The 16060-nt window shown below is 41.0% G+C and overlaps 1 protein-coding gene across 1 annotated transcript in view; it reads right to left on the bottom strand.

The window, feature by feature from the left end:
* malrd1 (MAM and LDL receptor class A domain containing 1) overlaps positions 1-16060 on the bottom strand; it is a 75966-nt gene that overhangs the window by 10648 nt on the left and 49258 nt on the right. Inside the window, exons 29-33 of the mRNA XM_036518173.1 lie at positions 15653-15781; positions 15240-15404; positions 7930-8087; positions 6845-7046; positions 4922-5200 (exon numbers count right to left, since the gene is read on the bottom strand). Coding sequence (XP_036374066.1) covers positions 4922-5200; positions 6845-7046; positions 7930-8087; positions 15240-15404; positions 15653-15781 — 933 coding nt within the window. The remainder of the gene's footprint in view (positions 1-4921; positions 5201-6844; positions 7047-7929; positions 8088-15239; positions 15405-15652; positions 15782-16060) is intronic.

Here is a 16060-nt window from a genome sequence, read left to right as displayed (position 1 = left end):
AAAAATGGAAATGGCAAAAGATTCTAATTAACACTGCCCTAAGCCCAACACTGAAATAGACCTTAGTCTAACAATTAGAGCATCAAGGCAGTAAATGCATTAAAACAGCTCAGAGAGCATTATACATCATAAAAAGTCTTTATTAATCAAAAGAATTTATTATTGTCCCGAGTCTTCAACAATGTTATCCAGTCCATTGAGCAACTCTGTACAGAATGAGGTGTCAGCTCCATTCAGTCTGGAAGACTGTAAATGGCAAATACACAAATGTAAATATAGCACACACACACACACACACACACACACTCCAACACTTGCCTCAGACTAGCTCTTCTAGCCACAAATAAACCAGGGTAACCACATGGTGGAACAACACACACCTGTCATCTGGAAAATTGACACAAAGCAACCAAAACACAAAAAGGCAAACCTGATTTCTGACTTTTTGGCTGTAAAAGACACTGTGTGGATTTTGCACAAATAGCACACAGAGTACAACGCACAATGTCAGAGACAAACAGAGAACTGAAAATGTGCAGAAGTGATTTCATGATATTGAGAGAAAGATAAAGAGGGAGAAAGGGAAAGTGAGGGAAAGAGAGAGAAAAAAAGAGGGTAATACTTTTTTCCACTGCAATCAGCAGTCAGCTGGGCACACCACTCTCTTTGGGAGAAACCTGGTTTAGAATTCCTGCTGAGCATGTGAGGCTGAGAGGAACAGTAATGCCTACAGGAGCCCCTTTAACCCACACAATTACTAACTATTGTCCCTGTAAAACTTCAAATCAGGCTGTTGTAATCAGTCCCCAAATGGCATCCTAAATGTGTGCATGGGTATTCTGCCGCAGATTGGATGCGGAATCACCCTAGCGGGCACAAAGCAATGGTGGTGAACAAGTTGCCCTCTCACTTTGAAGTGTTTTATCGTCCTTGGAGGAAAGGTACTATACTAATGCAAGTCATTATTATTAATCACACCCTCCCTGCATACTGAGCACTATTTGAAGCATGAAGGCCATGGTCAGAGCAGAGACCTTACAGGACTGTATTTCCAGAGAAACTACAAGACCCAGAATCCAGTGTCATCGATGACACCTCTCTCTCCAAGAGTTCAGTATTTAAGTCACAGTGAAGCGAAACACAAACAAAAACTTAAATGAATACCCCATCTGACTGCTCCCAAAGCAGCTTCTCAATCACATGTACTGCTCATACTTCAATAATTTTCAACAGATTAAACAAAATACAGAGTACAAAAAAAGCACAATTGATGGAAATTTATGAATGGTTTATTTATGAATGTATAAATAAACAAATATGTAAACAGATGATTTTCAGGGAAATATTCTATTCTGTAACTGTATTTTATGGAGTACTCATAGGGTGTATTCACTCGCTGTACAGTTGAAAGGTCAGCCCCTTATGTGTTACTTTAATTATGCTTCTACTGCATCAACAGAGCCTTGGGAGATGGACTGTCTGTAACAACCCATGAAAGTGGCATGTGTAAAGGTTTTAATTATGCACATAAGTCTGCACTGAAAATCATGTGTCAGGGTTGATCCCATTTTCACCATGTGTTACGACTGCTCTTCTGTCTGTTGTTTCAATAGTCGAGAAATCAAATTAATTTCCATCCCGTTCAGGTGGTATGCAATTTTGTAATTATGTTCCTAAGACTAATCTTTTATTCCCAAAAAAATAATGCCAGCGGGCAGTGCCAGCAGCCAAAGCACTTTAAAATACAGAGAGATAATGGGAGAGCCACAGAGCAGCCCACCGAGGACATGCCCGTTTTCAGCAACAATATCATAGCCATTACACTTCACACAACCCCCTGCACGGCAAACACAAGACACACTGCTAAACACAGCAACGGCCACAGCAGGACATCATGCAGAGCGGCAGACTCCTGACCCACACCTGTGCTGCCTGCAATGCACCCTGGGTATGCTCCAGTATGGCGGGAATGATGGGAGAGCGGGGAGGTTCCAGCTGGAGGCTGTTCCACTGTAGCTCTCGCTCAAGGGGCGAGAGATCTACCTCCCTGCTCATCGCTAGCCTCTTTTTGGGGAGTCTGCCTCTGAGATGGTGTTTGAATATATAACAACAACCCATCCACTTACAGGACAGAGTGCTTCATCCCTTCTCAAGCTTTATTTCATAGCTTGAGACTACTTCTTCACCTCTTTTATTGAGAGGAGAGTGGTTTGTACTGTAGGTCACAGAAGGAGAGAGCAAATCTAACAGTAACATTAAAATCAAAATGCTTAAATGACTTTCTGGCAATCATAAACATATTTATTCACAACGAATATGGTTTTATTCCAGGGTAATAGTTTATGACTGTAGAAAGAAACATCAGATTTTTTGCCATTAACTGAGACTGAAACATATTTTCTTGTCAAAAAATAGAGTAAAAGGAATATATTTAAAAAGATGCTTCCAAACATTAAGGTACATAATCCAATTCATCTTTGCTTTATTTTGGTTAGCTGCCCAGGAAAATTAAAGTTTCAACTCCCAAATGTTTCTTATTAAGATTTTACCGGTTTTGTTTTAATTTTCCTCCTGTTCCAAGCCCTGATAATTTAACAATGATTCTCCACATTACTTAATGTCTGCAGAGTCATTATGTTTGAATGGTTTATCCAAATACCTGTTAAATCATACAACTGAAAAATAAGCAGTAAGCGGCAGCATGGCCTGTGACTAAAAACATTTTTGGTTCCACAACTTCAGCATCATTTGTTCATTTACATAGGGATTATGCAATGAATATTTGGTGCAGTCGAAGCCTTGCTGCAAACAGTTATTCTCTACAATGGGGGCCTGTGCCATTCGACCAAATGCATACAGCAGCTGTATCAGCTGCTAAAGAGTGAAGCAACCGCCCGTTTCTGCACCCCTTCCTCAACACCGTTCCCACAGTCCGGGCAAAAGGGAGCGCACTTTCCCCGTTTGCACTTCCCATCTCTCCCCTAACCATCTGTCACGCTGGCAGCGCAGGGGATTCTGTTGTTGAATAACACATGTGGCGTGTCCCTCGGCTCATACGAGAACTTGCCCAGGCTCATTTTTAAAGCCCTCTCATTCGTGGGCCGGGAGAACGCGGCACAGACAAGGGAGGGTTATGGGACGGGGAGCGGAGTGGAATTTATTCACGGAGTAATGAAAATAAGCCCTTCAAGGAAGGATGGGGACCATCCTGCCTTTGTGAAAAATGTGCCGCGAGCCCCCTTGCCAGGGCAATTTCTCAGATTTTTTTATTCCGTTTTTTATTTCACAAAACACTGCACACAAAAAGCCTCACACAATACAGAGAAAGAATCACAGGGACCAGATAAGCCAGGTTTGCTCATCTAGTTTCACAGAGCACTGTGCACGTCTGAGAGGAAAATATGACAAGTCTCTTAGTCACACTTTATATTAAGCTGACATTAGTACACTATAGTTAAATACAGGATTTAGAGGTTGTATAGAACCCAGTACAGCCTAGAAAGAAATAATACTTTAACTGAGAGGGCTATCCTGGCTAAATAAATAAAATCAATGAAAGACTGAATGAAATATGTAAGTGCAATGTGATTTCACATGAGTTTTGTGAAACTGATATACAGGTTTACATGGTTGCAGAGTAATTACATGAAGTGTTAGGATTGATTAGTCACTACGTTTAGGGCTAAGTTAATGTTAAGGATTTGACTAACGGTGTTTTGCAGATAACCCTGCATAACTACACAAATTGCACAACTCTGTTGCACACCGTTTACTATTATTTTATGATTGTATAGTATTGCAATTACATAACTGTATCACTTACAGTCATGTAATTGCAATATTATTACACTGGTATACAGTCAGCTAAAGTGTAACCAGCCACTTACTAGTCTGGTATAAAAGAGAAAGAGCGCTGCAAAGGGCAGAAAAAAACGGGATTCTCAACAGGCAGCAAACACACAGGACACTTCTCAAAGACGTCCTCCTCAGAGGAACATCCAGGGCCTGCTGTCTGATTTCACAACAGCTGCTCACAGCTGCCAACGAGTGCGTAGAATGGACAGCAGGAGAAAGTGTGCTTTTTTTCAATCATGGGGATTTCTGACTGCAGCTCTCTGCTCCCTGGTGTCCCACAATACCTTACTCATCTCATGAATATTCATTAACAAAAAGGTGCTGGGTTCCATCAGACATTGCACCTCAGTTGAATTTGGTCGACCACAGCATGCCCGCCCTCCACCTCCTCAGAATGAATATTTACCAGAACGTGCCCTTGTAGGGGACACCAGCAAGGTAGGCTGTTCAGGAAAAATGTTTCAATTCCACCAACAAATTATATCCCGCTGCCCGGCAGGGATGCATGTTCAACAGTTCTAGTGAATCGCAATGACACTTTTAGTCAATAACAAAAAGGGAACCTCAGAGTGTGACAGGAGGCAGATATCCTCACTCCTTGATCCCCCTTAAGGCCTCTGCACTCCCCGCCTCACCAAGAATCCACCAATCAAAGGAAGATATAAGATGAGAGACTTTTCACTTGTTCCTAACCCAGTTTGAACCTGATCTACAAGGGGAAATTGCTCTTTTCACCATATGCATAGGGCAGTGACAAAAAGGATTATAGGTCTGCTGCTAGAGTTGTCAAATATTTAGCCTTAAAAATGTCAGGACAGGGCTAGTACTCTGTGTGTCCATTTTATATTCAGTTATTTCTAACTTTAACTGAAGCAATTTCCACTGAATTCTCAATCACCACAAGGACTTCAACTTCATCTTCATCTGTGTCATGTTCTGGAAGCCATAGTGTTTGAAGGAGAAAGGCTCACACACATCCACACACCCCACAAACACATACACGCATACACAGACACAGACAGAAAGACACACGTGCACTCAGTGAGGAGTATGTTGGGACACTCACGGCAGCCGAATTCATCCTCTCCAGCGTAGCAGTCGGGCACCCCGTCACAGCGCAGCAGGGAGGAGATACAGTTGCCGCTACAGCACTGGAAATAGCCTTCCCCACACTGCGTCTGAGGGGGCAGTGTGCCGGGGACCCTGGTTGGGCACTGCTCCTCGTCAGACATGTCATTGCAGTCAGCCTCCCCGTCACACAGCCAGCTCACAGGGATGCACTGGAATGCATGTGTACACTGGAACGTGTCCCCTCCGCAGGTGGGGGGCTCAGGGGTCACTGGGCCTGGATCACATGCACACACACACACACACACACACACACACACAAACACGTACACACACACACACATAAGCGTGCGCAGACACACACATACACACACACACACACAATCACACACGTGCATGTGCACACACGTGTGTGTACACACAAATATGCAAGCACACACACATGCACACACAGACACACATACACACACACACACAAACACATAAACACAGGATACGGGTTAGCACTGTACTAGTGAGGTTATCACATCCCAATTCCAATGCAAAGCGAAGTGAAGTTAATACTGTATTCTCAGACATTGACATATATAACTGGGTCACTGAAGTTTTTGCAAGCAAAATTGGAAGTTTTCAGACAATTTGCACATAAACTGGAGGTATCACATTTATGCACAAATAAATATAACAAAGTGCCAAAATTCAGAGCTGAAGTGTCATATCCATGTGTAAATATTTCATAACAGTCATTTCACAGGGAGATTTGACAACAGTTATACATCTTTTGAGTTTTATTAGCTGATAGGCACAAAGCTGACAAGTTGACAAGTTTTATTCATTTTAAATTTGCTCTGTAAAATTTAATATTCAATAGAATGTGACAACAGTTGGCTGCACCAAAGTCAACCATTAAGACTGACAGGGCTTGGAACTGACTCACGTCGCTGTATTGACTGGAATGTATAATACAAAAGTATCTACATAATGTTATTAACCACATAACCACCTGTCAATATCTGGTGGTAGGGTGCCTACTTACCGGATACACAACATTACATATCTTATTCAAAAATAGTGCGACTTGATGGAATTTGCACTGTAACGTGTGATTAAAAAAATCAGGCAGCAAAGATTCAGACTGATTGCAGTATGATTCATTTTTATGCATTTTTAAGAAATGACTCATTATAAAAAAATTATTTCGTGATTTCAGTTGAAACTCCATGTTTCCAAATTTCATTGAATTCTTGATATTTGAAACACCTGATGTAATATCTTGTTACCTTTTGTTACTTTTTGTTAAAAAGGAGGGTTTAATTAACATTATACAGAAAGATTCTGCCTGTCTGCCCGTTCATCTCATACAGGACAGTGCCTGCATGTGGCTCTTTAAAGCCAAAATGCTGATTTTTTCTGTAAATATCAGTGACAGAGACGCAGGTGGCAGTGCGAAGAGAGGTGAGAGTGAAAATGGGAGGGAGAAAAACAACGCAATAGGAACGTAATTGCTTTCCCCCCGCTGCATTCCTAGTGCTGGCCTCGGTCCACACTGAATTTATATCAGTCTACGGCAATGCTGGGCTCATAAATTCAAGGCGGGCTCCCAGGCACAATGGACCGCTTTAGGAGAGGAGAGGAGAAAGGGGGCGAGAAATTCGTCAGGGCGAGAGAGGAGAAGAAGGGGAAGAAAACGGGGGCAAGAGATTTATCAGGGCGAGAAAGGAAAGGAAAGAGAGGAAAAAGGGGGTGGGAAATTCATTAGGGTGGGAGAGGAGAGGGAGGAGAGGAAAAGGGGTTAGAGACTTATCAGGGCAATAGAGGAGAAAGGGGTGAGAGAATTATTAGGGCAAGTGAAGAGAGGAAGGACAGAAAAAAAGGGAGCAAGAGACATTACAGGGAGCAGGAGGAAAGGTGGTGGTCATACCTCCCACCACGCATTCTGCAGTGAAAGAAATGTCGTCCAGAGCAATATCTGTCCGCACATCCCCACCGACCTCTGCCTCAAAGGTCACGCGGAAAGGCCCGTTGTTGGAGAGGACGACGTTGGCATAGTTCCATTTGTCACCCTGGTTACCAGTAACAGCCCACATCAGCAGGTTGGTCCCACTCTCCCCGACCGTGTACACCTGTAGAGGAACAACCTTGCCCTCAGTTTCCTGTGTGACTGGTGTATTTTTCTCTGTTGGAAAGAATGTGTTTTGCAGTGGAGGTAAACCCCTCAAAATCTAATCTATAATCTAAGATTGAAATTCCAGTTCCTCAGAGTCTGTTTTCCAGTAAGTTTTAATGACTTGAAAAAAGAACTGTTCGTAACCTTCTGGATTTGAAGTGTAATTTGAAATAGTATGTTTCCTAAAATGCTGAAAAACAAGGAGTTGAACTGCCTCATCCCTGCTCTTATCTTTACGGATCAATAAGTAGACAAACAAAGAAATATGAGCATCAGAGTCATATACAACAATTGTAAAAGTTAAGATATATACTGTCTTATTATATCACAGTCGTAGGAGTTAATATAGCACAGGCTGATGGCAAAGACAAATGCACTCCAGTTGTAAAAAAAGGTTTACTTTTACTAGCAGAATCTTTTTCAAATAGGCATCAAATTGGCATGCCCTTAACATCTAAGTTGATTTAATGCTATGGAATATTCAATAAAATCTTCACCAATTTTCCAGATGACAGGGCTTTAAAATGTGGCTTTATGTGTCACCTTAAGTTATGCCCCCAGGCTGAAGAATTGCCTGGGTGTGTTCCTGTGGGCCATCTTCAGTTTCAACGCGACTGCTGGACATTTAAAAATCTATCTGTCGACAATTAAGGGATTTCTAAGCACTTTTTAGCGTATCTCTTCCCACGATGCCTTGCAGCTGCCTGGAGTGTCAAGGGCTCTCAGCAACAGCTGATACCTTTTCTCCATTTCTCTTGCTCAGTCTGGTGAGGAGGGGAATTTAATGAGTGAAGGTATTCAATGTGAACTCGCCAAGGTCATGCCCATATAGTGCTCACCTTCAGGGAGCCCATCCGGTGAGAGCCATACATGTAGTACCAGAAGCGGAGATGACACACTCCAATGCTTGCTGGGAAGGGTGTGCTGGTGGTGATTGCCGTGATGTCACCCTCTCTCTGCACGGCAGAGTACGCGTACAGGAATTGGCCTTTTCCCCCTTCATAAGAGAAGAACGGCAAAATAAAAATCACGGTAGTAACTGGCTTTGGTAAAATAATAACCATGCCCACTGTTTTCTTCTCTGTTTCTAAGATACACCATTATCGGCTTTCTCCACGTTGCTCTGATAATCAGCAGACCTCTCTATGGACCAATCTGTTGGACTGCTTTTGTGTTAGCTTTTAATTCTTCAGTCTCAAAGTCAGACCATTACCATCATTTCCAGCATCTAGAAAGAGCAGTCTTTCTTCTTCAAAGACAAAGAACTTGGATATTGCTGCTGAAGCAGTTCCAAATTTTCTTCCTTCTTTAAAAGCTATGAGAACAATATAAACATCCAATATTTAGTAGCAGACAATACACATATGATTTGGGAAGATTGTGGATCCCAAAATAAGGTCTAGCAATGTACAAATGTAGCTATACCCGGCATGAGTATGAGAAAAAAGACTGGTTTTCTGCATGCAGGGTCTGTATCATGGGTTTCCTTAGTGAATGAATCTTTATCTAAAGCCACAGCAAAGAAATATTGCTGTTTGGTGTATAACTATATTGTACAAAACCTTGGGCAGAATCAATTCTGACGCCATTATTCACCGTTCAATCCCCCCAATGTTCCGTAAATCAGAACATCAATGAAGTAAATATCATTTTCACACTACTGAATCCATCAATTGCCATCTAACAATGTGGACCTGTAAGGGCCTTCATGGCATTGTTCCCTGTGAGCAATCATTTACCACAGGAAAAAAAATTCATCTGAAACAATCCTTGACTGTTATAATAAAACAGTGTATAATAGGGTACATCAGTGGAATCCTTTCAAGCTCATAAGTGCTGGTCCAAGACAGTATACTAGGAGAGTAGACCGTCTTTTCATAAAGAAGTGTACCGCTATTTGCCTTTTCAAAAAAGGGATGCAATGTCTACAAGTGCCCTAGCAGGGTAAAATATAGCTACACTGTACAAAAATTAAAATGTTATAACCTTGGAACAAAATAGAAAAAAATAAAAAATGAAAATAACAATGAATAGAATCCTGTTCCATTTCCAAAACAAAATTGCTTTATGAAAAAAAATAAGACATTCTCTCCTCTGCTATGGCCAATCTTTATCACAAAAAACGCCGACTCTCCCCAGCCTGCTGTCTCGACAGGGACATCAGCGTGCCTGGGCCCAGGGTTTCGGTGTCATAATAAAGATTCCCGTAAACAAGACCCAGAGGCGTTTCACTGATACTTTTGCTCCACTGCAGCGGGCTCCCACTTGCCCCAGGGAGACAGCAGATACAAAGCACGTCACAGCGGCAGTGCTGACAATGTGTGCATCGTGATAATGCATCGGGCGAAAAGCGAGGGGAGTGGAAAGAGGCGTCCATCACCAGCTCTTCCTGTTTCGGCCTGACCGCGTGAAAGATTCTATCAGTGTACGGGATCTGCAGCTTCTCGAAAAAAAAGCAAAATTGTTTTTCTCACACGCATCACGCCCGGGGGCCGAGGTGCCAGAGCGAGTCCTCACACATATTATGTTTAATGTGTAGCTCTAGAATCGTCCTGATTTTACATCATGCCGAGTTTAAACAGAACGCTTTCAAATGGAATATGCAACCCCCGTGAACACAAAAGCATAATTTTCGAAATGCGGACATTCGAATGGAAGTCTCTGAATACATCTACATAGCGTTTAAATTGAAATATATGAATTGTGGAAAACTAGTGTCTATAAAGATATCTTCACCTATCACCTGCATCTATAAACATATGATCACATTCATTACATCCCGGGCAGAAGGATTATGAATTTGGTCTGACCAAAATATACATCTACATCTACGGATGTAAAGATGTTACTGTTCAAAAATGAGCAGGACTGAAGACATTCCCAATCTACAACAATGAGTTGGCAGGCAATGAGTTATTAGTTTTGAGGGATTTTGTTATATTTTTTCTTGTTTAATATTACAGGTGGTTATAGAACACTGGGTCTGGATCACTGGATATTTAAAATGTGCAAATTAAAACATTCGAGTTGGGTGAAATATGAATTTTCTTTTTGGTAATTTACGGAAAGTGTTCCCATTTGGAGATGCCAAACAGCCTAGCTGCAGTGACTGCTGATTGCAAGCCCTGGCTCTGGCAGCCCCATAACCAACCTACTGAGGTTAGAGCGAAACAAAAGCTTATAAATGTGGAAATCAAAGTATTACATTAGCATATAGAAAGATAGCCGTCTCTGCTGTCTGTGGATTAAAATCACCTCAGAAACCTGTTCCAGGGAAGAGAAAAATGGATAACCTTATTTTGTTCACAAAAATATATGCAGAGAGTTATCAATTACCTTTTAAAATCAGCATTTGCGATTATTTATTTCCCGGCTGAAGGAAACTCAATACCCTAGTTCATTGTTTGTATAAATAGCTGCTCCTTTTAAAGTTTTTTTTTTCTTTTTTCATGGGAAGACACAGACAGTTTGAATTTGGTACTAGGGTGCAATTAATCTGCACACTATCATCAGCTCTGACGGGCGCTTGTCACGGCGGTAGCTGAAGCGCTGCTTTGCTGTCAGCATGCAGGGCTTTGAGAAAAGCCGTCTCCGAAATGCTTTCCCGTCTCTGCCTCAGACAGGACATGGAATAGGTAATTACCCCATTCCTCAGCAGAGCCACTGGTCGTGTGTACATATTTTGCTTAATGGGCAGAGAACACATCCATATAAAATGGTGACAGGGAGCATTGTGCACCAAATATGATTGCAGATTCGGAAAACAGAGAGGGCTGTAATAAATTACTGGTTGCGCTCCACCGGCTGAATGCTTATGTCCTCTCTGGCAAAAAACGACACGCATCTGTTCCATCCAAACATAGCATCTGAAGACATGCGTAATGGGGGATGCAGGGGGATACAGCTCCTCAGGTAAAATTCGGAATCATTTGCTCTTTGTTAAGGACACTATGTCCGTGCGCACCATGTACAGAATCCGATGTCGTGATCAAGAGTTAAGAGGCAGCTGTAAGCCACACCTTCCTGTCACTGATGATAGTCTTTCTTTTTCTTCCTGATGATAAGCGCAAGACACATTTTGTTAATGCAGAGATTCGGGAGCCAGCAAAACATGCTTGTTAGAATACATTTTTACACATGAGGCCAGCAACATGGAGCCAGACATGCATTCTGACAATACACACTGCGTAAATGTTAGACCACGTAAAATCAGAACCCAGATATGCCTGTAGAAACATGACTTTGTCCATCCTTGATTGATTGGTACAATAGTACTTAGCTTTGTATTAAAAGGTTCGCGATGAAAGTGCTTAACAGCTTAACTGGAGAGAGGCCTTGCCATGACGTCATGGGTGAAATGGTCACTGCAGACTTGTTTCTCCATGGTTCTTTTCCTCTCTCGAAACAAACGTGGCACTATCCTCCTGTAAAACTATGCTCTATGATCATAAACCATGAATTCTGCAGTGCTGCAGCAGTTCTTTGACCCTGGCTCTCCTCAAGATGAAAGGCAGCTGAAGCGACACAATAACAAAGTGAGTATTTTCCACATGAAGTAAGAGGGAATGTCAGATTGTTTCTGTGGAAGGTAGTGAACGCACAGCCAGATAATATTCTCATCTGGAATGTAGAGTCTTCCTCTGGAACTCTTCTCCTCTTTTCTCCTGGGCCTTGCTCTCGATGTGCAATTCTCGTGTTTTGTCCTAGCTTCCCAAGAACTTCATTTGTTTATCATGCACAGAGTAACCTTCTGTATCATAAGACTATTCTAGCTGTTAATTCACGCTTAACTGTGAATTTGCTTAGCTGTTTAAGGGTTAAGTACACTGAAGTTATTGTAGTGTGATGACACTGATTCTATAGTTCTTTTTTAGGGTCTGAGATCCCAGTAATTTACTGCCTTCTCCTCAACAACTAAGAGCTAATAAGACTCTGGGGAGTCAGTGCTAAAAAACAATTAAAAAAAAATCATAAACACTCAATAGATGAGCACTATGTGTGGATAACATTTCAAACTAGCTTTTTTCATCCTTATTGCTTGTACTCCGTAATATTAAGCAGACAGAATACAGGCTAAAAAACTGAGGCTGAACATAATGTAGTAAAATTCATACATGTCAGATACTTTGGAATGACCTCAGCTGCTTATCATGAAGCTTCAATGCCACCATTTCCTTGTGCAAAAGGAAACGTAAGTGATGTCACTTTTTAAAGGGATCATACGTAGACATGATGCCTTTTGAATCATTAAATAATACTATGTAATCCCATTCATTGTTCATAGTCACTTGCTATCATCAATGTAAGACACAGAATATCATGACCATAATATCATCATAGAATATGTAAGCATCATAGAAGCCCTTCCGGATAGTTTACAGAAGTTGTATAATACCGTTATGATTTTTCAGGATAGGCAACAGCTGTCATTAAGTACTTCTAAGAATGTTAATTGTGGTTATGGCTAGCAATTATGTAGCCTTATGTACACATACATAATGTGTTATCAAACACGAAATAAGGTCCCCCAGCAGTAAAGTACCACCCTGTTATTTACGTAAGAGCTCAATGGATGAGGAAATATACGAACCCTATTACCCTGGCGTTTCTGAGTACACCTCTTCACTCGCTTAATTAGACCTTCTCTCTGAGTGTGAATCACATTGTACCCACATCCCATCTGTCTGGACCTTAATGATGCTCAAAACAGGTGGAACAGGTATGTGTACAATGGCTGTAGAATCCAATTGATTTGCAAAGCAATCAAATCAGTCGTTCAAAGGTGACGTTAAACTGGCTAAAATAAATCCTTTCTTACCCCCCTAATCCCTTGTGGTAATTGTCTTTGTGTAATCAGACAGGTAGATGCTACACTTTGGTGTTAACTGATGAGAGTTCATTGTGAAAGTCTGAAAAGTACTGTTTTAAACGCAATCAATTCATTCTTTATTGTAGTGTGAATCAATGAAGTGCTTGTGCTTGCGCTTCAGTTCTGTGAAAGCCCAGGCTTAGGTGAGGATGAAATAATGGGGGCATTGATGAGACAATGATGTCTCAGAGCTGTCTGTGATAAGAAGACATGCAGAGAGGATAAGATGCACACTCTATCTACTAAAACCCTTCTAAGCCCAGCGTAATATCTCTGTACAGAACTGATAGGTTGGTCTAATTCACAAGGAGTGCCTCACGGTAGAGACAATAAAGGAAAATCAATTACAACAGTTCTATAGTACATCACAGGCCATTTACCTCTCTGTAAACCCTGACCACCTGCTTATTGCTTATATTGATAGGCACCCAATGTCAGTGTTAGCCAATCAAACAAAACTGCATTTATGCAAAGGAAAAATTGTCAGCAGTAGTAATAGCAAGAGATGTGGTAGTAGTAAGAGTATTTCTGAATGGAGAAACTATTTTTCAGTAATTATTCAATCACAAAATATGGTTTGTCTAGATGTTCTTTGTTTTAAATGGGACACATTTATGCCGCATTGTCTTGAAGCATTGTTCTGAAAGGCTGCATTCTACAGCAGGCAGAATATTTGGCCTCAGGGAAGGTGCAATTCAGTAAATCAGTGGCAGAGGCCACACCCTTTGTGAAAAAATGCTACAAATACGTTGTTACGTTACGTACATTCAATGGCCCAATAATACAGAAGTTAAAATTTAGGCATTACCAAAGCAATTAGTTCCTGCCCCTGCAGTATTATAAGCCCGAAGGGGAGATGTAAAAATAAACCTTTCTTTTTCTTTTTTTTTCTTTTTTTGTTGTTTATATTAAACTCTGTAGTAAGTGATTATGATTCAAAGTTTTAAGTGATTTGCAAGATGCTGTTTTTGTATGAGTAAAGCACTGTAAATGGGAAAATATTCACTTTGATCAAATTACATTAGCGAGTTTGTTTTTAGCTTAATTTATTGCTAAATATGTGTCAAGAAAAAGCATCAAGTGCAAAAGTCAAAAATTAGTTTTGACTAAGTTGCAATAATATAGTTGCTTAGATACAATACCAATCAAAAGTTTGGACACACCTGATTAAGATAATGGGAAACGTGCATTCAAAGACATTGTGATCTAAAGATTTATGCTTAAATGCTTAAAATATGTATCTTAGAAAACGAAAGTGAAGTCGATGCCTATGTACAAATTTCTTTCCAATTTTTTTTTCATTTTTTTAAAAAAAATATTTTTGGCTACATTGAAGAATCTGAAACATACGTTTTGATTTAACACTTTTTTGGTCACTGCATAATTCCATCTGTGTTATTTCATAGTTTTGATGTTTTTACTATTATGCTAAAATGTGGAAAATAGCAAAAATAAAGAATAAACATTTTTTTGAAACTTTTACATTTAAAACTTTTACATTTACATTTAAAATGAAAATACATTTAAAAATAAATCAACATAGATTAAAACAGTTAAAAATAGCATCTAATTCAAGATGAGAGAATTTCATTACATTTACCCCAGGATTCAATCATCATTTGTCCTTAACTGTAATTCACAATTAAATGTCATTGCTGCCTAGTTTGCCAAAAACAGTTTTCTGATTTCAGTGAAAAAAAAAAATCCACTTCGAAAAAAATCTGACATTTGCCCTCAACATTAAAGTCAAAATAAAGGGCAAATGTTGACTGAGTGCACGGTTAGTTCTGCTATATATACAGTATCTCTTAACGTTTCAGTCATAAGACATTCTGTCTGTAATGGTGTTGACAATGATGCAACGATACTGTGCGGTCAAGCACAGCATGTTGCACAGCAAGCCCTCCCAATTTCCCCTATGTAATTCTCCCTAAGCACAGTATTAGTTACAGCTGTGTATTTTGTTGGTGTACACATTGCTGCAAGTACATACTAGTTTTCTAATAAATAGAAGAATGTTTCAATTTCCTCTGCCGGAAAACTCTCTCTGCCCTCCTGAAATCTTGTCAATCGGTGGCTACACCTCAGTCCAGAGGAATGTCCCAAATAAAATGAAAAACTGTACACTGTAACAAAATATTCCCACAAGGGGAAAAAGATGGCTTTGTTTGAAAACTTTCACCATAATGACCATTACTTAAATTTTATCATTGGGTTTTTTTTTTTTTAACAGGCAACAGAGAGGACAGTCCCAAAGACGCCAGCGGCTGTGGTTCTGACCTTGGCTGTGGTCTGCCGGTGGTCCCGTTCCTGGGGTCACTCTGGTGCTGCCGATTTTCCAGTCGAAGTCATCATTGTCATTCTGAGTCAGCTGGCAGGTGTTCTCCCAGGACTCGTACTCGGGCATGTTGAAGTTGCAGGCGCCAGGGATGCCCAGGATGTGACCTGGGTCCAAGAGGAGAACAAGACTGGATGAGTCAAGGACACCCACCACAGCACGCTTTACAGTCTAAGGGCCAGTGAGCGGGCCAAATCTCCAATCACACCTCTGCGCGGCTATTGATTTAGCCTGGATTCAACAGAGGAATGGATTCTACAACAGGAGAATGCAGGGTCTAAAATCTGTCTGAGTGGGGGCTTAAAGGGGCTTTGCTGCTCTGGCCTCCAGAGCAGGTGGGGGGAGGTGGACTCACTGCAGTCAATCTCGTCCGACTCATCTGCACAGTCAGCCTTGCTGTCACACAGCAGGTGGGACTCGATGCAGTCGCCGTTTTGGCACACAAAGTCTGTGGGTGCCGGACAGGATGCTGGAAGCTCCGAGCCTAAAAGACATAAAATGTAGGTCTTGGTCATGGAACTGACCGACTGACTTGGTCTTGGAACCCTTCTTCACAATTCTTCACAACAGGGCCATGAACTCCGTCAGTGCTATTTGGTTTTATAGATGAGCATCAAATGGTTAACGCAATCTAACAGAAGTGTTAGGCAGGCTTTTTGTCATTCTACCTCTCACATACTTCCAACACTCTCTGATATGACTGGCAAATATCCAATTGTTGCCTCGCTGAAATTAGAGATAAGGCTTAAAGTGAATAAATATG

The sequence above is a fragment of the Megalops cyprinoides genome, chromosome 2 (genome assembly GCF_013368585.1).
Source record: "Megalops cyprinoides isolate fMegCyp1 chromosome 2, fMegCyp1.pri, whole genome shotgun sequence".
NCBI lineage: Eukaryota > Metazoa > Chordata > Actinopteri > Elopiformes > Megalopidae > Megalops > Megalops cyprinoides.
This window is presented reverse-complemented; position numbering and strand designations above follow the sequence as displayed.